The sequence below is a fragment of the Podarcis pityusensis genome (genome assembly GCF_964106645.2).
Source record: "Podarcis pityusensis genome assembly, chromosome: 1".
NCBI classification, from domain to species: domain Eukaryota; kingdom Metazoa; phylum Chordata; class Lepidosauria; order Squamata; family Lacertidae; genus Podarcis; species Podarcis pityusensis.
In genome coordinates, this window is record NC_138028.1 from 133,048,321 (window position 1) to 133,073,980 (window position 25,660).

Sequence of the window (25,660 nt, forward strand, 5' to 3'; positions counted from 1 at the left end):
TTCATTGTTCATTGGGATTGTATCTTAAGATGGATACCGTCAATATCTGTAGGATAGTGGCCAAACATTACAAGGTAAGGCTCATAGACAACTGATCGAAATATCCATTCCCAGCGGTGTTCATTCTTCCGCAGGATCCCTTGTCTGGCTACACCAAAAGCCACCATCCACACCGCAAAGAGGAACAGGAAGAAAAAGACATCAATCAGCTGTGAAAGGGAACATTTAAAACACAAGTCAGGATGATTCTGTTAAGTCATTCCACGCAGAAGGCTAAGGGGGAAAAGATTAAAAAAACAAAACTCAGGCAACTGTCTCTTGCTTCTCACTGTGCATTTATGAGAAAATCTCGCTTGGCTGCTTTGCAGAGGCCATGAACTCCTTGTTGTTTATTTTGAAATTATGTTGTTTATTTGAAATCAGAGCAATGTGCATGCTTCCAAGGCAGGGATGCAGAAGCTGTGGCCTTCCAGATATTGGGCCACAGTCCCTGGCCAATGGGCCACGATGGCTAGAGATGATGGGAATTGGAGTCCAACAACACCTGGAAGGCACCAGACTCCACACCCCCCACCAGCTCTGCCCTAGAGGATACAGCCAGGACAGATGCTCCTGTAGCCAGCTACGTCCAGCACATAATTGCCCAAGTAAGCACTCTATTCACTTGAGTATATAACCATGGAAATGAGTGCTCATGAGAGCTTGCAGTGGCTACTTGGATTAGGTGGGGTTTTTATTTTATTTTTAATCACAATATATACTTTCACTAGATCACAGAAGTAGCTCCTCCAAAGAGGAGAAGTCCCCATATCAGATGAAAACTAGCATGTGGAATAACAAATGGGAAATGATTCAACATCTGCAGTGGCTCCTAACCCCTAGTGCAGTTTACACAACAGTGTAGCGTGATGTGTCTGCATCTGGGGCACGCATACTGGGGGCAGGGTGTGGAGGGTGAAGGGAGCCTGCCATGCCAGCCCAGCCCTCGCCACCAATGCCACTGGAGCAACCCCTCTCCTGCACCAGAGCCAAGTGACACAGCCCCCCCCCGAAGAGTGGCCGTGCTGCAGTCGCCCCTTGTCCACCTCCCTCCATCTGCGCACGCACACCATCCAGGGAGTGCACTGAGCAAGGAGCAGTGATCTCTGGCCGGGTGGCCATTCAGCAATGGGGCTGGGGATGCAGCAGTGAGGCCAGGCTGGGCTCTGGAGCCCAGAGACCCCTGGCAGCAGGCAGGGAAGGACAGGGAGCCAAGGACAGGACCCAGCAGGACGCGCCTGGGCGGGACAGGAATCATGGCAAAAGCCAGCGCCCACTCAAAATTGTGTGCCCAGGGCCCTGGACCTCCTGAGTGCTATACCCCCGAGTGTACACGTCTTCCTGGCTTGGGAAGGATTTGTGCTCAGCACCGATGCCTGTTCTGCTACATATAGTAATGTGAGAATGAAGTTTCAGCCCAAAACACTTGTGTAAGTGCTGCCAAACCATAAGACACATTTCTTTCCTTGTTCAATGAAGGTGCAGTGGTGCCTCGCAAGACGAAATTAATTCGTTCCGCGAGTTTTGTCGTCTTGCGATTTTTTTCGTCTTGCGAAGCACGGTGTCGGGAAAGTTTTGGAAAAGCTTCAAAAATCACCAAAGTCTTCAAAAACCTCAAAAAAGGCTACCACACCAAAAGGCTATGAGTTGCTCCTCGAAGTCAAGTCGCAACTGTATTAACGGTGTTAAGAAAAAGGAAACAAACTTGCAAGACGTTTCCGTCTTGCGAAGAAAGCCCATAGGGAAAATCGTCTTGCGAAGCAGCTCAGAAAACAAAAAACCCTTTCGTCTAGCGAGTTTTCCGTCTTGCGAGGCATTCATCTTGCGAGGTACCACTGTATAAGATCAATGACGGCAAGATTTTGCAAAAAGTATCTGCAGATGTGTGACATGCACACAGACCAACCTCTCATGACAAGAAACCAATCGCCAGCTGGGATGGGGTTTGGTGATGTTATGTATTGAAGTTATCACCATAACTGTCAACTTTCAGATTTGAAAATAAGGGATCAGCAGCCTCACCTGTCCCGGGGACAGTCTACGGGATATCTAACAATCCGGGATAGCAGCGGGAAGCAGCGGGAAATGGCGCTGGAATAAGGGAATTTCCCGCAAAAAAAGGAAAGGTTGACAGCTATGGTTATCACCCTGGCCACCAGGGGTATCATGTACTATATATAGTTTTCACTCAGGTCCACGTCAGTTAGTTGTTGTTACAATGTTGACAGCCGGCTGCCTATAAAAGCAGGCTGGCTGAGCTGTTTGCTGTTCAGTTCAGTTCCGGCTTACTATAAAGAACCACTTGGAGAAATCTCTGTGTCGTCTGCTTTGTCAACCCACTACTTAATAGGTGACACAACCTCCAGCTCTCTGTAGCACAGCAATTGGCTGTAGAGCAGCAAAGTATTGCTGGCCTCAGATCTGAGCCCTATAAGGGATGTTCTGTCTTGTAATTCAGGGCTGTTGTTGAGGATTTGTCACAGAGGTTTGACTGACAGGCACTGCAGAGTTCCTGCACTAACGTCCCTTGCAGAGGATTAATCATGAATCAATCTATCATCAGCACACAGATGACAGAATGGAAACTGTAGGCCCAAACCAGATAGTCGTTCTCTGGTTAAACTTTTATTTACACAGAGACCTCTGGGAGATTCAGGCTTGAGTCACACAACAATTACATTTCATATTGAATCAATCCATAGTCCTTACCATTCTCTGAAGCATAATGATCTTGGGTCCTAGATTCCTGCTTACAGTGAAAATATGGATGAGTCTTAGAGTGAAAATAATGTAATCCAGGCAAAAAATTACTCTGCCGGAATACCAGGATGCCTCATTTGAAGAATGGAGCCTGTGCAAATAAACAGATATACAAAATTCCAGTTTTCAGTGTTCCCACTTAATAATATCAACTTGGGCACAATTTGTTTTCTGTCAGATCAGATGTTATGACAGGGTGACACCTTCCCACCCCATTTCCCCAAAATACTTCAGCTTCACCCCAGGAAGCATCACCTTATCTCATTATCATTATCCCAGCATGTTTGTCTAGTGCAGCCTCTCTCCATCTTGCATCCCAGCTGTTGGACTATAATTCCCATCCTCCCTGACCACTGGTCTAGTAGCTTTGCAGAAAACAAAGCCAGGTGCAGTAATGGCTGGACCTGTTACAACTCACCTGAACACAATTCCTATTATGAAGTAAAAAATCCCAAGGGTGTCCATAACATTCCACAAGTCGGAAAAGTACTTACTACCGTTCATATACCACTAAAGAGGAAAAAGAAGACAAAAGTCACCAAACAAAGGTAGGAGTTCAGAATCCCACAGAGCAGAATAAGCTGTTAGAAGTGGTTGGACTCCAATCGTCAGAGATTATGGGAGTCACAGCCTGGAGGGCACCACGTTGGCTACTCCTGCCATAATCTAACAATACCACAAACCAACCTTCTTTACAATGCATAGCCTTACTATCTAAATTAACATTGCTCATTGAGAAATCGTGACTCAAGAAGCTAATAGAAGAAGAGCGAGGGCAGTGCTGGACTAAGAGCTGGGAGGCCAGGCAAGGCTCTCATCTCCACTCAGCCCTGAAGCTCCCTGGGCCAGTCACTGCCTCTCTGCCTCACCTACCCTACAGGGTTGTTGTGAGGATAATATGGAGAGGTCCTTGGAAGAAAGGTGGGATATAAAAGCATAAATAAACAACATACCCTGCTGCCTAATCCCATGCCTGCTTATGCAGAAGTAAACCCCATTTTGTTCAGCAGGACTTTCTCCCAAGTAAGTGTGCAAAGCAAACTAGCTAATAATATCTTATAGCTGCAACATTTTTAGTATAATTAAGTCTGTAGTCCGCTGGCAGTAGAATATGGGTATGTCTTTAAGTTAACATCTTACATTAAAAACCTGACAGTACCAAACTATCGAAGGCTTTTCACCAAAGCCAGACTAAATGTCTTTCCTTCTGCAGTGTTGGATGGCAGGTTGAGAGGAGTTCCCTACCAGGACAGACTTTGCTCGTGTGCTCAAGACATCGATTCCATAAAACATATTTTGTTGCATTGTACAAAATATGAGCAAGCCAGGGCTGAACTGATACTACCCTTGCTGGTACCTTTCCTGGGAAAATCAGAGGCTCACTATGTCAGGTTCCTACTTGAAGACTGGACAAATGCTAGAACATTAGCAGTGGCAAAGTTTTTATTGGTGGTTGCAAGATCCCTATATTCTAAACAAAATGCTTGTTTAACTTGGAGGTAGGCTGTATGAATTGTGTACTGCTTTGTAATGATTTGTTGGGTCTCTGGACCGTAATAAAGGTTGATGGTGATGATTAGTATAATTAAAACAATTAAATACAAACAAAAGGACAATACATAAGATGTCAAACAGTAAGGACATTGATTAAGATGCTTGTCTGGACTCCTCAACTAAGCACAGATTTCCCCAATATATCATACTGTTTTTATGTACTGTCTTTAATACAATCTCATTGCAACCCCCTTTAAAAAATAATAATGACCATGCCTTGAAGAAGACCATCACGGATCCAACTGCACTAGAATGTGCCAGATCCCTTGTGTCAGATTCACCAGCTCAACGATGTTCCTTCTTTTTAGAAATACTCCTGGCAGCTTTCATTCATCTCATTTGCTTCTTTCCTATCTAACATTGTCAAATGTTTTCCTATGAATACTGATTTGCATAGCCTTTTCGTGAGTTCGTTTCCCCACCTTGTGACCCATGAGCCTAGTATGACTTTGTGGATGGCAACTGGGAGCATCAGCTGGAAAGCAAGGCAATGAGATTGCCAAACAGGCCCATGGCAGGCTGTGTGCAAATATTTATGCAACCCAGAGATGTTGCAGGGATCTGGGAATATACAGCTGCAAAATTACATACAGAATCTGTACTTGTGCAAAAATACACATCAGATGGATGTGTGGCTGCTGTAAACACACATCTAAGCTCAGGAATGCTATCATATATTAGGAGCTGAAATGTAAATGTTTCTTAAACTGTGCAAAAACACCCCAGTATAAATATACCTAGTCCTAGCTCAAGTTTTATTATGAAACAGTGACATCTATTGGCATATAGAAACATTTATAACTTGTTTTGCTCTCAGTACCTCAAAGATGCTTCTAACACACTCTTAATGCATTAGGAAAAGACTGAGTTCGGCTTTTTATAGCTGTCTTACTTCAAATATTCAGTCTTAGCAGTTACCTTCTCATCTGCAAATCATTAATTTTCTCCATTAACATCAAAATCTAGGTGGGTGAATTATTTGTTAAGTGAGAGAAATAGTGCAGCCTATACCATAGACTGTATCTAAGGCTCTGGGAGCTGGCATATTTGGCCAAATGAACAAATATCTTGAGAGTGAGAGAAGGGAGACAATAATTTGCTTATATTGAAAAATAGAGCTAATTTGTCATGTACTGGCACAATAAGAAATAGAGAAAAATGCATACACCCATATATCGTATTTTTCCATCTATAACATGCCCCCAAATTTTGGATATTTTTTAGGGGGGAAAAACCTAGTCTTATACACGGGTAAATATGGTACATTACTAAGAACAATCTAAGTACCCTGGGAAGGAATATATTGCATTTAGATATGATTTGTTAATATATATATATACAATGAACCACTATTCTTCCTTTTAGATATTGTTAATATGGAACAACTGATTGGTTTAAAATTGGGAAAGGAGTACGGCAAGGCTGTATATTGTCTCCCTGCTTATTTAACTTATATGCAGAATTCATCATGCGAAAGGCTGGGCTGGATGAATCCCAAACCGAAAATAAGATTGCCAGAAGAAATAACAACAACCTCAGATATGCAGATGACACAACCTTGATGGCAGAAAGTGAGGAGGAATTAAAGAACCTCTTAATGAGGGTGAAAGAGGAGAGCACAAAATATGGTCTGAAACTCAACATCAAAAACACTAAGATCATGGCCACTGGTCCCATCACCTCCTGGCAGATAGAAGGGGAAGAAATGGAGGTAGTGAGAGATTTTACTTTCTTGGGCTCCACGATCGCTGCAGATGGTGACAGCAGTCACGACATTAAAAGATGCCTGCTTCTTGGGAGAAAAGTGATGACAAACCTAGACAGCATCTTAAAAAGCAGAGATATCACCTTGCCGACAAAGGTCTGTATAGCTAAAGCTATGGTTTTCCCAGCTGTGATGTATGGAAGTGAGAGCTGGACCATAAAGAAGGCTGATCGCCGAAGAATTGATGCTTTTGAATTATGGTGCTGGAGGAGACTCTTAAGAGTCCCATGGACTGCAAGAAGATCAAACCTATCCATTCTGAAGGAATTCAGCCCTGAGTGCTCACTGGAAGGACAGATCCTGAAGCTGAGGCTCCAATACTTTGGCCACCTCATGAGAAGAGAAGACTCCCTGGAAAAGACCCTGATGTTGGGAAAGATGGAGGGCACAAGGAGAAGGGGACGACGGAGGATGAGATGGTCGGACAGTGTTCTCGAAGCTACCAACATGAGCCTGACCAAACTGCGGGAGGCAATGGAAGACAGGAGTGCCTGGTGTGCTCTGGTCCACGGGGTCACGACTAAATGATTAAACAACAACAAATATGCAGTTGATTTTTCATCCTTTGTGCATTGTCAGTCTCTCTGTCCCCACCCACCTTGATGTATGCCACATTCCCAGTGCCGGATTTACATATAAGCTAAACAAGCTATAGCTTAGGGCCCGACTCTCTTGCCCCTCCCCAAAAAGAAAAAACCTGGATGTACATTTCCAAAATATAAGATAAAAAACAAACAAAATAAAACCTACATACAGCAGCAGTGTTTTGTGTTGTGTAGACTCCTATGATGTAATGTAGACTCCTATGATGTAATGGGCCCTGCCTGCTAGCCTGCTCCCTAAAATATCACTGGTTTGCTCATTTCTATATATAGGGTGCCTACATTCTGCATGTGCAAAGGGCTTTAGATACCTATTAGGTCCATAAATTACAATATAGCATATATTCAACACAAAAAACAGCAGCAATTTGTTGTTGACAAAGGACAGCTGGGCATATAAAGGGTCCCATTACCTTCAGTAGCTTAGGGCCTCATCAAACCTAAATCTGGCCCTGCACACTCCAGTGGTTCCTCTCAGGGGCTGGGACTAGGTATTACAATGGATTGTCTGAAAATTGAAAACTCATTTGGCCATGCAATGGAGCAATCAGACAACCATTTCCCCAATACAATTAGAGCCATTTCTGGTTCTGTTTTGGCCAGGCATAGGCAAACTCTGGCCCTCCAGATGTTTGGGACTACAATTCCTATCATCCCTAGCTAACAAGACCAGTGGTCAGGGATGATGGGAATTGTAGTCCCAAACATCTGGAGGGCCTGAGGTTGCCTATGCCTGGTTTTAGCCCATAAGCTCATTAGTAAAATAAGTAAAATCATGCTGTATTTTTTTTAAAAAAAACAAAAGAAAATCCAATATACTGAACCTATATTGTTCTGACTGATCAACATATATTTGAAATGAAAATGCTGTCAAAAATTCAAGCTTTGAACCATGGCAGGAGCAGGATGCTAATAAACCAAGAATCCTTCAAGCCACACTACCTAGTATTTCCATAGAAACAGATGTATTACAAGACTGCTCATACACAACATGCTTGTCTCCTCTGTTTTACAAAACTAGGTATGTGGAAGTAAGAGGATGCTCTGAAGTTACTCCTTCCACGCCTGTCTGCTCCACAGATTCAGGAATTAATTCTGTGACAGTGTGTTCACCGTTTCAGATATTTCTTTTAATCTAGATCTCGAGGACAAACCTTGTGACGTGACAAAGTCATGGGGCCAAAGGAAGGGGCCATATTGTAGAATTCATATTCCTTGTCTGTTCAGATTTTTTCCAGTCTCAGAATAGTGTAACACAGAGCCTACACAGATATAACAGACCTTTACCAGGATAAGTGATTTGCTGCCTTAAAGCAGTCCATGGGAGTGCATGCTCACTTTCCTTCCCTTGCACACATCAGTTCCCTCTGCCCTTACAGGCTGGCTTTAACTTTAGTTAAGCATTTTATGGACACTGATCTTCCCCATGGTTCCCCCCTAAGTGGAACTAGCTCTGAACAAGGATCTGAATCCAGCCACAAATTCTGTATAGCCTCATGGACTGGGGTACAATGGAAGCAGTGGCAAATTGCAACCTCAGCAGAGATACTATAAATTAATCCATGAACTCAGGTTAAGTAATAATGGCCTGGATATAAATCCAAATGCTCTAGTGGGACCTTCATGGAAAATCAAGAAAACGTTAGATTTCAACTCCACTGGAGCCCCGTTCAAGTGTACTGATTCTGTGTTAAATCAACCTGCAAGAGGGGAAAGTGATGAAAGTTGTACTCAGCATCAACCTCCACAAACTGGAGTGACAATATTTGAAGCATGGGGAGGCAATACATGCAGTGAAGGATCCCCCACTGCAAAACGTCTCCCTTCAGCTCACGGGTAGCAGTGACAGAGGACACTAGCATGTTCATCCTCTCTCTCCTGATACATGTGTTGATTAAACTCAGAAGCAGAAGACCTGAATAAGGGTGGAGCCTCTTCTTTTTTCTGCAACTGGAATAATCTCCTGGAAATAAAAACTCCTGTTGATTTCCAAGAACTCCCTACTTGTCTCACTTCATCACAAAGCAGGATGAAGACCAGCACGTAGAGGATCAGTTCCAGCATGGTGGGTTCCTTCTGGAAATCCATGAGCAGGACATAGGCAAAGAGCAAGAGGAAGGCGATGTAGAAGATGACAGTCCAAGAAAAGACAACAAAGGGTGAAGTGAAGAACCAGGCATAATACCAGAACATCTTTTTGCTCCTCTCGGTTGGCTTTTTCCTGTGAAAGAGAAAGGAACAGCTTAGAACAGGATAACCAAGCAGAAAAGGAGCCTGCTGCTGAGTGGAGGCACACAATAACAATGATGGGATGCCATCAGTGCTTCCCCCCCTAGAAAAATAGGTGCCAGTACTCACCTTGAAGTTGTTACAGCAAGTGTCACACTTTTTAACAACAAAAAGAGGTGCCAATACTGCGTACCCTTGAGAACCCCTTAAAAAAGCACTGGATACTATCAAACAAGACCAATCTAGGAAATGCAATAACACTACCAAGTTATTCTGACTCCTGTCTATCCAATGGATGCCTAGGCAGCTGCACAGCCACTTGCTACATCATTCTGACATTAACAATGATTACATTTTTATTTATGTAAGTATCTTTAGGGTGCCTTTTAGGGTACAACTGTCCCAGGAATTACAATCACCCCTTTGCATATGTGGAGACAAAACATGGCAGCAATTGTATTTTTGGAGAGGAAACCCATTATAGCTTTATTAACTAAAAGTAATTTACCTGAAAGAGATGAAACCACAGCCTATTAAAGGGAAAAGGAAAAGGCACAAGATAATCTTCCAGTTCTTGGTGTCTCTAGAGATCTCCCCATACCATTGTTTCGAAAGAAAATTCTGAAAGGCAGAAATTAATAATAATAATAATAATAATAATAATAATAATAATATTTATACCCCACCCATCTAGGGTGACTTCTTTTGTTAGGTGACTTCCAAAAAAATATAAAACATCAGTCATTAAAAGCTTCCCTAAACAGGGCTGCCTTCAGATGTATTTTAAAGGTCAGAAAGTTGTTTATTCTCTTGATATCTGGTGGGAGGGCATTCCACAGAGCAGGTGCCACTACCAAGAAGGCCCTCTGCCTGATTCCCTGTAACTTTCCTTCTCACAGTGGGAATGGAGACGCTCCTTCAGAGATACTGGGCTGAGGCCGTTTGGGGCTTTAAAGGTCAGCACCAACACTTAGAATTGTGCCCAGAAACGTACTGGGAGCCAATGTAGGTCTTTCAGTGTTATGTGGTCTCAGTGGCCACTCCCAGTCACCAGTCTAGCTGCCTCATTTTGGATTAGTTGTAGTTTCTGGGTCACCTTCAAAGGCAGCCCCACATAGAGAGCATTGCAGTAGTCCAAGCAGGAGATAACCAGAGCATGCACCACTCTGGCGAGACAGTCCACGGGCAGGTAGGGTCTCAGCCTGTGTACCAGATGGAGGACACAGAATTAACCTGCGCCTCCACGGATAGCTGTGAGTCCAAAATGACTCCCAGGCTGCACACCTGGTTCTTCAGGGGCACAGTTACCCCATTCAGGAACAGGGAGCCCCCCACCCGCCCCCTGTCCCCCCAAAACAGAACTTCTGTCTTGTCAGGATTCAACCTCAATCTGTTTGCCGCCATCCATCCTCCAACCACCTCCAGACGCTCACACAGGACATTTAAAAGAGAGGTATTTAAAAGAGATGCAGAGTTGGGTATCATCAGCATACAGAAATAATAATTCATCAGGAGATAGCATCATATAAGACATTACAGCCTACTTGCTCAGAAGTAAGTGCCACAGAATTCAATAGGTCTTACTCCCATGTAAATGGGCATATAAAAGCTGGCTTAACTATTTCTGCTTCACTGAATAAAGCTGACCATCGATTATCTGTTTGCATCTTGGCGATTATACCTGGACTCCTGGCTGGGCAATGAATTGTTGGTCCTTTGCTTCCACAGCAAGTTCCAGACAATTGCTTCCACCCCATGCTTCACAGGAATAGATAAGAAGCTGTTCAGCCAGATCTTCATCACTGCTGTAACATTCTGTGAACAACTCTAAAAAGTATAAATGGACAGAGAATCAGAAGCATCACCGGTCTTTTGAGCTCTTCCTGAAGGACTTAGGCATATATAATTAGAAAAAGACTATGGAAATTATTTCAATACATGATTGCAGTGGTGAGATTTTTTTATGCACATAAATGGGAAGATTCATCATTACCTACCATGGAGGAATGGTTGTTAAAATTATTGGACTTGGCTGAGCTGGGCTAAGTTGATGTGCTTAATCAGAGAAAAATCTTTGTCAATATTTACTAAAATTTGCAATGCATTGTTTGGAGTTCAAAGCTAAATCTGAAAGTTTAACTTTGCTGATTTGCTGCTTTCCCATTACGATTTTTGTAGCAAATATTTGCATTAGCTCCACTCTTGAGTTTGAGCCTTTAGATCAAAACCTACCAACAGCTCTTGTCTCATATTCATTTGCCAGCTCCTCTGATTCCCCAGCAGCATTGATATCATTCTTTACCTTAGCCAGGCTTTTCAGGAGCTTGCTCGCCCCTAAGGCTGCCAGAGTGCAGCCTCTAGTCTGCAAAGAGAAAGAATTGCCAGGTTACAAAACAGCATTACTTATGAGTTACTGTAACTGTGACACAATTCCAGTAACATCAGTTCATATCCCAAAACAGCAAGGCAACTGCATAATTTAATAGTACTCTGTTCCCTGAAGCTGTATCTGAGAAACCATGTGGGTGCTGCAATTCTGTTTCATCTTACAATTCTCAAATTTGGAGAGGAGTGTCAAACATCTTGCTGCTTAAACTGGAAGCTAAAACCTTAAGGCCATCTGCCTTAAAGTAGGGTGTTGGAGTTCGCTGAACAATCTTTCCTGACTGATCAATCTACTCCAACCCCTGCCAATCACGCAACTGGGCCCCCCCCAAACAGCGTACAAATCAAGATGGCTAACTGGACACAACAAACCACCGCGCCACACACATACAAACGAACCATACTGCAACCAACCGAATGCAATCAGCCAATCCCTGCACCATCCAATCTCTTACAATGCCAATAAAAACAATTAACTATATAAATAAAGGACCTAACAATAGAGTGAAAATATCATTATCCCTCCAACCCTCTCCCTCCCTCTTTTCCACCAGTGTCTATAACAATAGCATCTTACTGAATGCAAACAAACTCTAAAGGTCAAGGTAAAGGGACCCCTGACCATTAGGTCCAGTCGTGACCTACTCTGGGGTTGCGGCGCTCATCTCGCTTTATTGGCCGAGGGAGCCGGCGTACAGCTTCCAGGTCATGTGGCCAGCAGGACTAAGCCGCTTCTGGCGAACCAGAGCAGCGCACGGAAACGCCGTTTACCTTCCCGCCAGAGCGGTACTTATTTACGTGCTTTCGAACTGCTAAGTTGGCAGGAGCTGGGACCAAGCAACGGGAGCTCACCCCGTCGCAGGGATTCGAACCGCCAACCTTCTGATCGGCAAGTCCTAGGCTCTGTGGTTTAACCCACAGCGCCACCTGCGTCCCTACAAACTCTATCTGATGCTTATTTCCCCTAAATTGATTTTTGATTTTTATTGCTATTCTTGTTTTTATACTGTATTTTATGCTGCTTTTATAATTAAGTGTTTTAAATTTGTTGTTAGACGCCCTGAGCCCAGTTTTTGAACCAGGAAGGGCGGGGTATAAATAATAATAATAATAATTATTATTATTATTATTATTATTATTATTATTATTTATTATTATATTACTGAATGCAAACAAACTCTATGAAAAATGACTCTAGGAATTGAAAGTGGAGATGCTATACGTACTTTTTCTTGCTTATTTGTTTCAAATCACAAAAACTTTAATAAAAACTAATTAAAAACAAACAAACCTCTGTCAAAAGCCTCATCAGTCTTTTCTTACAAACCTCCAAGAATTGAGACTCCACTATTTCCCTACACAATTTTTTTTCTGAGCTGACTTTAGAAAGCGTTCCAGAGGTTTCACCCTAAGTTACCTACCTGAAGTTTACATCCACCATTTTTCGTCCTATCCTCACACCCAATTACTGTTTCCCTCTTCTTTCTCATCTCCCTTTAGATGTTTAAAAGTGAGCAGGCTTCATCTTATATTATATTAAATTATTCAAGTGCAAAATGCCACCACTTTCCAATCACAGTTCTCATGTATTTCAAAAGCAGGGAAACTGCCATTTCCACACACAAGGGAGGCTTCAATATTAATTAAGGAATACATATTTTCTAACTGAACAAGCTCTAGGTCAAACTCACATGTAAGCAGAATGGACAAAAGTCATGCTGGAAGTGTGGCATACCTGTTCCCAGATCACTTTGGATAGCTCCTTTTTGTTTTGAAGGACTGCCCAGATAAAGAGAACCTGCAAGGGGTGCCTTGAGATAAGGGAGGCATCCTGAAAGCATATAAAAACAAGAAAAAAGCTAAAGTTGCTGAAAAAGGAAACTTTGGTATTGACTCTTTTCTGAATCCCTTTGGGTGGTATTCAATTGTTACTCAGAGTAGATCTATTTGATCTGAGTAAAACTTAGCTGAATACCACCCTTTTGTTGTACTTGGTTCTAAGTGTTAACAGCTGTACTCTGCTATATGCGCGTCTGAGTTACATACCAGCAGCTGTATCTCAATGTCCTCCTTGCTGCTCTTGTCCTCTTTTTTGAGACCTTTTCTGAAATCCTCCACCATCTTCCACACAAATGTAAGGAGGGCATCGTTGTAGGAGTTCTTAGCAATCTGTAGATTCTTAAACACCAGACTGCTGAAGTTGTTGGTATACAGATCAGTTAGAACATCATTCGTAAGAAACTTCCTCAGATTTAAGCCATTTTCCAGAAAGAGACGGACAAATTTTGGCCTATCCTTTATCAGGGCTGTGAACATGACGTCCTGAAGGTCTGCAGACTAGCAAGGAACAAAAGACAGCAAAATGTTGACCCAGTTTGAAAGCAGAAGTCTTTCTCTAGCCCCTTGGGCTTCTCTTCTGCTACACAAATTGTGATTACTGTCTTTTTTGCTCTATAAGACTCACTTTTTTCCCTCCTAAAAAGTAAGGGGAAATGTGTGTGCGTCTTATGGAGCGAATGCAGGCTGCGCAGCTATCACAGAAGCCAGAACAGCAAGAGGGATTGCTGCTTTCACTGCGCAGCAATCCCTCTTGCTGTTCGGGCTTCTGAGATTCAGAATATTTTTTTTCTTGTTTTCCTCCTCCAAAAACTAGGTGTGTCTTGTGGTCTGGTGCGTCTTATAGAGCGAAAAATACGGTAATTTCTTATGGTAGCCTTAATATTCTCAACAGAATAAAATATTCCTCCTGAGACAATAGGCTGTAGCTTCATATTGTCCACACACAGTGAAGATAATTTCCATATGGAGCTTCAGAAAATTATCTCCATTTAAAGCTTGGAGAATTTTACAGAGCAGGCTCTCATGTTAGTGTGCATCTAGGAGTAATTGATAGGACCCTGTGTTCCATCCTATTTTGGGGGGGAAACCAATGGGCACATTGACTGCAACTGCACAACACGGATTGCCTTGCCTTTCCAAGTTTTCCTGCCATTAAACAGATGGACTCCTGGCACCAGCCTTTCCATCCAAGAGTGTCAGCCTTGTCCCTGCCTGCCTGGTGGCTTTTCAAGGCGAAAGCAACACAAGCTGCTCTACGTACCTCCCAGCGTCGATCATTAGTAAAGATCTCTTCACTCGCCAGCTCCAGCTGGTTCCACTCCAAAAGCAGTTTGAGTTGCCCATTCCAGTTATCTTTATCTTGTTCATTTGTGCTGAAAGCTACAAGTGCAGAGAGAAGTTGGTGGTTGATTAATATTAAAACAACTCTCTGGTTTGTTTCCAGTTCTCATTTGAGTCTTGGGGTGGGATGAGGAAATGCTGAGGGGTGGAGATGACTTCCCCCACTCCTTAAGATCTCTCTCAAGCTTGCCCATTAACCAAAAGGAAGATCTCTTTGTATATGAATGTGCTTTATTCCGAAAAGAAACAGAAATACTGTTGCCAGCAATCATGTAAAAAAAGGAGAGAATTCTGCTCAAATATTGCAGTTCTCATGGTGCAGAATCCTGCCCTGCACCCAAAACTGTGGTAATCATATTTTAAAATATAATAATCACCATGTTTTCATGATTGTATGATAGATCAGAATATTTGTGAATAGTCACTGTACTATATATATATATATATTTTACATTTCATTTTCTTCAGTCCTCGCTATTTACTTTCCCCACATCCTCTGTTTCCAGGGGTCGGCAACGTGCGGCCCATGGGCCGGATGTGGCCCACCAAAACCACTTTACCGGCCCACGGGTCACCCGCAAACCGAGACGCCCACTCGGCAAGTCCCCCGTGTGCTGCGTTAAACCAGCGCAGTGCAGCGTGGGATCTCACCAAGTGATGCCGGAAATGGCATCTGCACACGCACTGATACCAGAAATTGCATCTGCGCATGTGCAGACGCCAAAAATTGCTTCTGTGCAGGTGCAATTTCTGGTGTCTGGGCATGCGCAGAAGCAATTTCCGGCGCCGCGAACATGCGCAGGCGTGATTTCCAGCATCGCGCTGTGCCAGTCTGGCCCACGGACCATCTCCGTGGGAGTGATCCAGCCCATGGCCAGTAAACCTTGCTGAGCCTGGCTCTATTCCTCAGTAAACATTCCCCCATCTGATAAAGTTCATTTGTTAGAGTTTAAGATACAGCTCATAACTGTTAATGTTTTATTATAAATTGTTCATATATACAAATCAAATAAATATGAAACATTAAAAAAAGAATTAAGGCATTATAAAACGGTTGATTTTGCTGCAACAGGCTTACATGGCTGTACTTCTGAAAATTCATACAAGAAGCATCATTCATGTATTCTCACAATTATCAGCATTCATTTGATAGCAGAACAAAGAAACAAAATAGCTCCTTTAACCGCCGCAAATTCCAAGACAACACCGAGGCTTCTTTAGATGTTTGAAGTTGAACTCTGAGTTTCCATTCCAGTTTGCTTCAAAACATAGAAAACTATGGAGAAGTTCAAATCTATAAACCGCCTACTACTTTTGATCCATTACAGTGTCTGATCACACTCACTTGTATTTTCTATGATATTCATGATTGTTTCATGATTGGAAGCTTTTACTGAACACCACCAACAATTGCCCAATGCACATTTAAATCTTCCAAATTCCAGTGTGGATCTGAAAATCCTGATGGTTCCATACCAGGGAAAGAGAAATTGCCGCTCAGTGCAGTGGCGTGGCATGGGGGGTGCAGGGGGGGCCGGCCGCACCGGCCGCAACATCTGGGGGGGGCGCTCGCACTCGCGAGGGGATCTATGGGGACCCTGCTCCGGGTTAGGGGGCGCAAATTACTTGCCTTGCCCCGGGTGCTGACAACCCACGCTACGCCACTGACTCAGTGCTATTCTAGCAAACTTTTTTTCAAAAGGGAAAATAGGGATATTGCTCAAATTTGTGTACAATTCATGACTGATGGGTTACAAAGTACATTGTTTTTAAGGTAATGAGAAAGTAGAAACTATTAATCAAGCAATATGTGTTTTTAAAAAATAAATTTGGTTGTTTAATGAATTGGTTAATTAATCAATTTTATGAGCTTCCACCCCAAACATTCTAGATGGCTTCCAAAATTTATTAAAAATGCAGTGTAAGCAACTGAATAATATTAAGAGACAAAACCAGCAACAGCATACCTTTATAAAGAGCAAATGAAATTGCGTTGCTCACAATTTCATCTCCTGCTTCTTCTATTTTGATCACAGTTAAAAGATGAGGATTTTCAAGTACTTCTTTGATCTGCACAAGGAAAGTCATGGTTTACTCTATCCTGAGGATCTTCATAATCAAATTACTCTCCTTTGACTACAGAATATCCTGTCAAGTTTAACTAGAACTTATTACACAACATGTATGCTCTCTTACTAACCACTGTTGGAGAGAAGTGGAGCAGGGAGGAATCATTCTGTTAGTCTTCGTAACAATTTTAATATTGCATATTTTTCTGTGTCTAATGGACAAACAACTCACAACAGCAGTTCTGTGGCTTGAAATGCCACTACAGAAAAACATAGGAAGGATTGGGTCAATGGACATACTGGCAAGTTTACCCACATGTGGTCAGGATTATATACATACATACATACATACATACATACATAATTAAATAAATATTATATACTGCTGCAGAGTTAGAGGAGAGAGACTAGAGGGGGACAGTGTCCTGACAAAGATGGAGTCACAAAGATCCAGCTTTGCTGTGAGGAAAGAGAAAGAACTAAGAAGAGGAAAAACCTGGAACTTCTTAAGTGGGGAAGATTGAACCGTAGTGTTATGGCGCAACAACTGACTAGCATGTGATGGAATGCCATGATTATGTAAAATCTTCTTTCTGACCCATCCTACAATGCTATTATTTCCAGGAATAGGTCAACATTCAAAGTGAGAACCAACTACTGTTACAAGAGATTAAGGTAAATATTTTTGCCTGATTTCTGGCAAATATCCATGAAGGAGCAAAATGTAACAAAGCTTTTAAAAATCTATAGTAGCAAAACAAAACGGTGAACACAAAACATAAGAGAGCTTCATTAGCAGTGCTGAGAAGCCATTTCTGTCTTCTAAGATTATTATAGGTAACAGGTAATGGACCAAAAAAGAAACACTAATGAAACCTTGGACCATTAACTGAGAAAGCCATTTCCTCCTGCCCCCCCCCCAAAAGAACTAAATTACTCCTTCACTAGGGCTTAGTGCCATTCTAAAAAATTAAAAAATAAGATTTTCCATGCACTCAGTTTTTCCTTGTGCTTGAAACGGAACAAAAATCCAGACATGGATGTAACCTCTGGAGAGGTTTCCTGCACACCATCTATTGAAAGGACCACCCTTGCTCCACCTCCTAGTTAGAGAACTAGAATGGTGTTGTGGGGTAATTTTAGGTTCTGGAACATTTCTGTGGCCACCTCAACTGACACCAAGCCAAACTGCACAGATCTTAGATACGACACCAGAACACTTGGGTTAGATCAGCTTTGGAGAAGCTTTTCTGCCTTGTGTTAAAATGAATTTAAAATAAATATACAGTACAGTGCCCAGCTTACCTACTATATCTGCCTAAATAAGCCCACATAAATTTATCGTGCTTAAACAATCCGAAAAGAAAAAGCAACAACTACACTAATAATAATAATAATAATAATAATAATAATAATAATAATTTATTTATACCCTGCCCATCTGGCTGGGCTTCCCCAGCCACTCTGTGCAGCTTCCAAAATAATATTAAAATACTGCAATCCATCCAACACTAAAAGCTTCCCTAAACAGGGCTGCCTTCAGATGTCTTCTAAAAGTCTGGTAGTTGTTGTTCTCTTTGACATCTGGAGGGAGGGCGCCACTACCGAGAAGGCCCTCTGCCTGGTTCCCTGTAACTTGGCTTCTCGCAGTGAGGGAACTGCCAGAAGGCCCTCGGTGCTGGACCTCAGTGTCTGGGCAGAACGATGGGGGTGGAGACACTCCTTCAGATATACTGGACCGAGGCTCTTTTGTAACTGATTGGCAAAGCTATCCAACCATCCACCATCCATCTTCTCTTAGAACGGTCCAGCCCTCTGGTGAAATTCTGAGTGACTGCGTCACCAGACTTTGGTCTGGTTCAGCTGCCTGTGACAGCAGGAGAGAGTACTGGCAAGGCAGACAGTGTAAGCCCCCCCCAAACTGCTTAAGCACACAAGCTCGTCTTTCATATTTCCCTGCTAAACTCTTAAGAATAAAAGCTTTTGAGACAGATCTGGTCCTCCTCTGCTTCTTCCTCTTCAGTTACGCAGAAGTAAATCTGACAGACTTTATTGAGCTATTATACCTGCAGATTATGTGTTAAGATCTCAGTGGCTGCTGAGGTGAAAACCTTCTTGTTCCAATGGACTTTTGGGAATTGACTGCTTTTAATGAAAGGGCTGGTACCATACTGTTTTTATTTTAATTGTTTGTATGTTTTAAACAGATTTTATACATGTATATAGTTTTAATTCTATTACAGTTTAATTGTTTTTTAAATGATAGTTTTTTTCTATGTTTTTAGTGATTCTTGTTTTTACTCTGTAAGCTGCCTTGAGTCCCATCAGGGAAAAAGGCGGGGTATAAATAAATAAATCATCAACAACAACAACCACCACTAACAATTCCCTTTTAATGCAAATAAAATGTTTTGCTAAAATTCCCAGAGCTTAGCAGCTAGCCAATAAGTCTCTCCCAAAAACCATCTACTGAAGGCTGACATTTGGTTGAGCCTCTAAAGAAGAAGAAGAAGAGGAGGAGGAGGAGTTTGGATCTGATATCCCACCTTTCACTCCCTTTAAGGAGTCTCAAAGCGGCTCACATTCTCCTTTCCCTTCCTCCCCCACAACAAACACTCTGAGAGGTGAGTGGGGCTGATAGACTTCAAAGAAGTGTGACTGGCCCAAGGTCACCCAGCAGCTGCATGTGGAGGAGCGGGGAAGCGAACCCGGTTCACCAGATTACGAGACTACCGCTCTTAACCACTACACCACACTGGCTGAAGTGTACACAGGGCTCCTATCAAATGGATGAACTTACCCATTTGATCCAGTTTTCAGTCTCCTCTTCTGTGAGTCTAGAAAGAGTTCGAGGCAAGTATCTCAGTAATTTCTCTTTGACAGATGAGGACGTAAGCGAACCTTCTGCCTCTGCTAAGCTTGCAATCACATCTGCAATCTGACCAGAACCTTCCACCACTACACAGGGAATTTTGCTCTTGACTGCGGTGTTAATAGCCTATGGAATAAACCATTAGGATGAATTCAGGGGGGGAACAGTCATCTTGCTGTAACAGTCCTTCTCTCCAGACCAGTGAAAGGGATAGATCTCCAAAGGCGTCTCCATTCTGCCAGCCATAATTCATTTTCATTTGCAAGAGAGGCACAACAAATTGTCACTCTTGACATGCACATCACTCAGGGATTATGCAAATCCCCATGTTGGCCATTGATATTCCAGAATATTGTGCTCAGCATAGGCAACTGCAACACTGAACTAGCCATCTTATCTGAGGTACAGTGGTACCTCAGGTTACATATGCTTCAGGTTACATACACTTCAGGTTACAGACTCCGCTAACCCAGAAATAGTGCTTCAGGTTAAGAACTTTGCTTCAGGGTGAGAACAGAAATTGTGCTCCAGCGGCGCGGCAGCAGCAGGAGGCCCCATTAGCTAAAGTGGTACTTCAGGTTAAGAACAGTTTCAGGTTAATAATGGACCTCCGGAACAAATTAAGTACTTAACCTGAGGTACCACTGTACTTCTGTTAAGTATAATGGTTTAATTGACACAGATATTAATATTGTGCAGTTTGAAGTTACTGGAAGCAATAGAACTGACTTCTTTTGGAATAAATAATTGTCCAGATCCATAAAAATATTATTCAAACTTTTACTGGCAGAACTCTTTAAAATAAAACAGAATACATCAAATCATATATCCAAAATATCCATACAATGTTCTGTGCTGTCCAACACAGGATCAGCAACTTAGAAAACATGAAATAATCCATACAGACAACTTCTGTGTTCAACTTCCTGTACACCTGGGTAGACAGGTTTTCACTGGTAAGCACCTTAATATTTACAGGGTTCTTTAAAGAATGGAAATTTTGAATATGAGAGGGTGTGACAATGTGTTCACCCTGCTGTAGCTGCGACGTCTCCTGGCCATACCTCAATTATCTTGAGGACAAGAAATAGTGAGCAGCCATTAAAATATCTAAAGCAATTGCTGATGGTAAATTAGATTAAGCAAGAGTTATTTTTCAGCTGATACAAGAAATGAATTACAAATATGAACCATCAGTGGTGGTTTATTTTACCTGGTGACAACTTTTATTGTTAGAAATCTAGTTATAACAACCAAAATGTATGTTTATACAATCATTCAACAATACTTAGTATATGTTGTGGTTAGGGTTTTAGTACTGTATCAGTATTAGTACTGAGGCAGCTGCCAACCAAATCAATGGGATTAGTAATTGTTTTAAGATGATGAGACAGATACTCATGCTCCACAAAGTTATTAGGTGTATTTGCTTTCAGAATATTATTAATGCAGCATGTCTGGTACAGTACAATCCTATTTTGCAGACAATATCTCTGAGTGGATGCAACCAACATTTAACCACATTGCAGGTGAATAGTGAATAGAAAATGCTTTGGAACGTGTGTGTGTGTGTGTGTGTGTGTGTGGTTAACAAAAATTGAGTCTGTGGTCCAGACTCAAAACCACATAAATGTTCATTACACTTTAGATAACAAGGAATGCTAATGGGACCAGAAATATTCGAAGAGGAGGAGGTCTAGCAAATAACACAAACACAAGGATGCAACATAAGGAACCTGAAAACGTCTCAGATAAATAATGAAAATATTTCAAATAAGGACTAGCTGTAGGAGCCTGCCACATGTTGAAATTTGGACCTAATAAGCAAGGATATTTCTCAGGGATCATTCTTGGAAATTTTTGGTGCATAGAGTCTACTGCAGTACTGCCACAAATGGAACTTAGAGGCAATTTTGAAGATACCAGCCATTAAATAAAGACAGAAGAATGAACGCTAACACTTATACTAGAGGTGAAGTTGACAACCATTGATCCGGATTCAAACTGATTTAACGTAACTTAATGAAACAATGTAAGATAGGCTGCTATTAATATAATTAGCAAGCATGAACTCATTTTATAACCATTTTAAACATCACATGAGACTCCTGATATTTTATACTGAAGGTCCTAAAATAATTGACCGTGCAAAACGAATGTTCAAGAAATCAAAATAAGAATAATGCATATTTCAAATGCCAAAACAATTTCAAATCAAACAAATTACCTAATTAGGAATTTATTCACTTGCAAGCCTTAACAGAATTTATTGGATATTTAACTACTGAAAGCTAGCTTTTCTGCTCAAGCTTTTGATGCTGAACAAGCAGAGTTCCCTCCGTCACAAGAGGGGTGGACAGCAGCATGATCATGTGCATATTTAGTTGGAAGTTAGCTCCACTGTGTTTGGTGGGACTTCCCCCTTAGTAATAAACAGCGTTTCTGTGCGCTGCTCTGTTTCGCCAGAAGCGGCTTAGTCATACTGGCCACATGACCCGGAAGCTGTCTGCGGACAAACGCCAGCTCCCTTGGCCTCTAGAGCAAGATGAGCGCGCAACCCCAGAGTCATCTGTGACGGGACCTAATGGTCAGGGATACCTTTACCTTTACTTTTAGCCCCTTAGTAAAGGTCCTTCAGAGCAAAGTTCGGTGAAGACGAATTGTAAATTCTATATAAATCAATTGGATTTGCTGCCCGATAAAGGGATCAGTCAAGAGCAGACTTTAGTCTCCGCATTGTGAGGAGAGCGTGGAGAAGTTGCCAGCTTCAGTCTTAGGAACAGAAATTGGATGGGGGGGGGGGAGAATAATCACTACCTCATCTGCTTCATGCTGCTAAAAGTCAGTAATAGTCTATACTAGAGGTACTGTAAGTAATATCTATTTGACTGACATACATTCTTTTAACATGCTTGTTTGGTGGCATGACATATGAAGAGTGGGATTTATGGCATTTGTGTGTGCACACACTTTGGTCCTCCACTAGTTCAGTTCTGTGCACTCTGGTCTCAGAGCTACTCCTGTTTTTCATCTGTTTAATAATGCAACTCTTCTGCTTCTCTTTTGGAGTCTCAAACTGCTGCACAGTTAGAAGGGAGGTACACAAGCACATGAATAGATGCACAAGGGACCTATTTAAGAATATTTTGATGTCAAGGGATCTCTGATTTTGAGCTAGTTGTCTAGAGATCACAAAATAGCCCCCTGAGTTAACAATGCACTAGAATATCAACCAATCAATCCACCCAGTAATTCTTACAATGGCTATAAGCAACCATTTATGCTCTCTCTCACACATACACACCAGGGTTTGACCCAAGAAAAAAAATAATTAGAATTAACCATTGAGATCTTTTTTGCCTCCTTCTGTTGATATTGAAAAAACTTGCTTGCTCAAGAAACTTATATATATATATATATATATATATATATATATATATATACACACACACACTCACACACACACACACACACACACACACACACATATATATTCCTTCCTTTTAAAACAGAAACCATTGCCAAGAACACTCAGGATATTACTGAAACCTAAGCACACAGTCCTTGCATCTACCATCATACCTCATGTTACGGACGCTTCAGGTTAAGTGTTTTTGGGTTGCGGACCGCGGGGAACCCGGAAGTACCAGAACGGGTTATTTCCGGGTTTCGCCGCTCGCACATGCGCAGAAGTGCCAAATCGCGCCAGTGCCTGCGCAGATGCGGAGCTTCAGGAGGCGAACGTTGTGGGTTGTGGACGTGTCTCCATCACAGATTACATCCGCAACTCGAGGTTCCACTGTATATGAATGAAACACCAAAATGCTACCCTCCATGCACACCTAACCTAAGATGTAGAAGACAGAGGGAGATTGGGGGGGGGGGACACATACTTACTTTCAACGTTTCTATTCCACCTCCTTGGGCAAAACACACAATTGGAATCTTCCCACCATAATTAGAATCTGAAACACAAATGCAGTAATAAACAGATGTATGCATTTCCAGAAGAACACTTCTCTGTTTTACCTTGCACAGTTTATAATTCTCAGAATTGTCCTTTGACCAGACTTTGTGTATTCCATTCTGAGAGCAGGCATTCATTAAAATGTGCCTGACCTTTCCATAATTTAAATAACCTCTCTTTATAGAGCACTAGAATATTTTGATTCCTAGATTCGCTCTTTTGATTCCTAGATTCGGTATTTTAAGGAATGGCTACAGTCCTCTTTGTTAATCAATGCTTAGAGGCTTTTTCTTTGTTCACTTCAACTTGTACACAAAGCCCTTTCTCTCTCAGCTCTGTCTCTACCATCTCATGTTGATTCTTGGTATCTCTATTCATAATTTCATTCATTTCTTCCAGCATCACAGCAGCATCCTTTATCTGTTCCAATTTTCCAAACATTTATGTGGATATCCACTCCACTTCATCATCTGGTATTTCCCACTTTGCCTGTACTTTCTCATGTTCAGGCAGATCTGGATCAACATCTTTTTCCACAGGTCCTTTTTCCACATCGGCATTCTTTAATCCGATGTTTCTCTGATCCATTCTCATTTATCATTCTGCACATCTCAGTTCTTAATTCTGACAGCTGTTCACCTAGCAGTTGTCGCATGATAACAACAATCAATGGGATATTCAGCAGTATCTTTGCCATGTTGGGTTCTATTAGTCTCCCTCGTGGCAGTCTCTGCTTTAAGAAACTTGTGTCCATCTCTTTAAGCCTGCATTAATCCTGAATTCCATTCCCTCGCTGATAAATTGAGTTTCACTTTTGCAGCTAACACCACATGCACATATTGGAGGATTACAGTTAATATAAAGTAAAGGTTTTAAACAGATTCAGAGCTGCCTTGTCCATGGTACTCTTTCATAGTCTCCAATAATTAAGATAAACTTTTCGGTTTGTTTTTTAGCCTGTCAATTAGTGCCTTTTCATCTTGGAGGTGTCCATTTGTTTTCTGGGAGCTAACTAGGTAAAAAGGTAAAGGGACCCCTGACCATTCAGTCCAGTCGTGGTCGTCTCTGGGGTTGCAGCGCTCATCTCGCTTTATTGGCCGAGGGAGCCGGCGTACAGCTTCCAGGTCATGTGGCCAGCATGACTAAGCCGCTTCTGATGAACCAGAGCAGCACACAGAAATGCCATTTACCTTCCCGCCAGAGTGGTACCTATTTATCTACTTGCATTTTGATGTGCTTTCGAACTGCTAGGTGGGCAGGAGCAGAGACCGAGCAACGGGAGCTCACCCCGTTGCGGGGATTCGAACTGCTGACCTTATGATTGGCAAGTCCTAGGCTCTGTGGTTTAACCCACAGCGCCACCCGCGTCCCTGGGTGGTAACTAACTGGTGGATAAAAAAATCCATTTCATACTTACTTACTTAAATAATTAAAAGGAGGTTTTGCTGACCTGATGTCCTCAATTAATGATTGTTATGTGCCGCATGGGCCCGATGAAGGTTCCGCGCTCAAGATATTCCTCCGCACACCAAGACTTCCTTGTCTCTGGTGTGATTAATATCTTCTTCTGAGCATGTGCAGTTGATTCCCAACCCCCCTTATCTGCCAAGGGAGTTTTAGTAACCAAGATTTATGCCTTGGTTATCTTGGTCAGCAGTCAATGACTAGTCTGCCATCTTTCCATCCCACAAAGCTCTTATATGTCCTGCCCACAGATGCCCACCTCAGTCCCTAAGACAGTTGGATGGCGCCTTGTACGCCACAGCCATTGCTGCCACTATCTCAGCAGCAGCAGATGCAGTCCTTGGAGGCCAGTTCTGCTGCCCAAGGTGGTCACTTCACCTTGCCTCATGGGTGGGCTGCCCTGGCCCAGGTCATGTATAAAGCTGGGGGCAGAGGGCCAATTTTAAACATCAGAAGAGGCCACAGACTGTCACAGCCTATGGCTTTCCTTGCTACCACCAACTGGAGCCTGACTGCTTCTACTTAAGCAGCCCTATAAGCTCTGTAACTGCATCGTGATCCAGCCAACTGAGCAGTGTGGTAAGGCACTTGGGGGGGACGGACGGGGATTTGGTTAGGATTTTAATGAGAGCCTTTCTAATTTGCACTTTACATGATCCAAAACACAGCTCCTTTTTTAAATTTTCTAATGGCTTGCAAAAATGTGTACATCAAGCAAAATTGCATAAATATTTCACTAAATACTGACATATTTTTATGAGCATTGTTGTTAAA

The 25,660-nt window shown here is 42.2% G+C and overlaps 1 protein-coding gene across 7 annotated transcripts in view; it reads right to left on the minus strand.

The window, feature by feature from the left end:
* TRPM8 (transient receptor potential cation channel subfamily M member 8) overlaps positions 1-25,660 on the minus strand; it is a 52,902-nt gene that overhangs the window by 12,604 nt on the left and 14,638 nt on the right. For 3 of the 7 annotated variants that reach the window (XR_013989389.1, XM_081016095.1, XM_081016094.1), the window contains exons 8-20: positions 23,353-23,420; positions 19,384-19,581; positions 16,482-16,584; positions 14,435-14,553; positions 13,381-13,671; positions 13,070-13,165; positions 11,182-11,311; positions 10,631-10,776; positions 9,458-9,570; positions 8,725-8,941; positions 3,218-3,309; positions 2,749-2,890; positions 38-209 (exon numbers count right to left, since the gene is read on the minus strand). Coding sequence is in view for 5 of the 7 variants with exons in the window: in XM_081016095.1 (XP_080872221.1) it covers positions 38-209; positions 2,749-2,890; positions 3,218-3,309; positions 8,725-8,941; positions 9,458-9,570; positions 10,631-10,776; positions 11,182-11,311; positions 13,070-13,165; positions 13,381-13,671; positions 14,435-14,553; positions 16,482-16,584; positions 19,384-19,581; positions 23,353-23,420 (1,887 nt within the window). In the remaining 2 variants the exon portion in view is untranslated. Of the gene's footprint in view, positions 1-37; positions 210-2,748; positions 2,891-3,217; positions 3,310-6,872; positions 6,900-8,724; positions 8,942-9,457; positions 9,571-10,630; positions 10,777-11,181; positions 11,312-13,069; positions 13,166-13,380; positions 13,672-14,434; positions 14,554-16,481; positions 16,585-19,383; positions 19,582-23,352; positions 23,421-25,660 lie in introns of those variants that run through there. The other 4 variants (XM_081016096.1, XR_013989390.1, XM_081016098.1 and 1 more) reach the window with 4 other exon arrangements.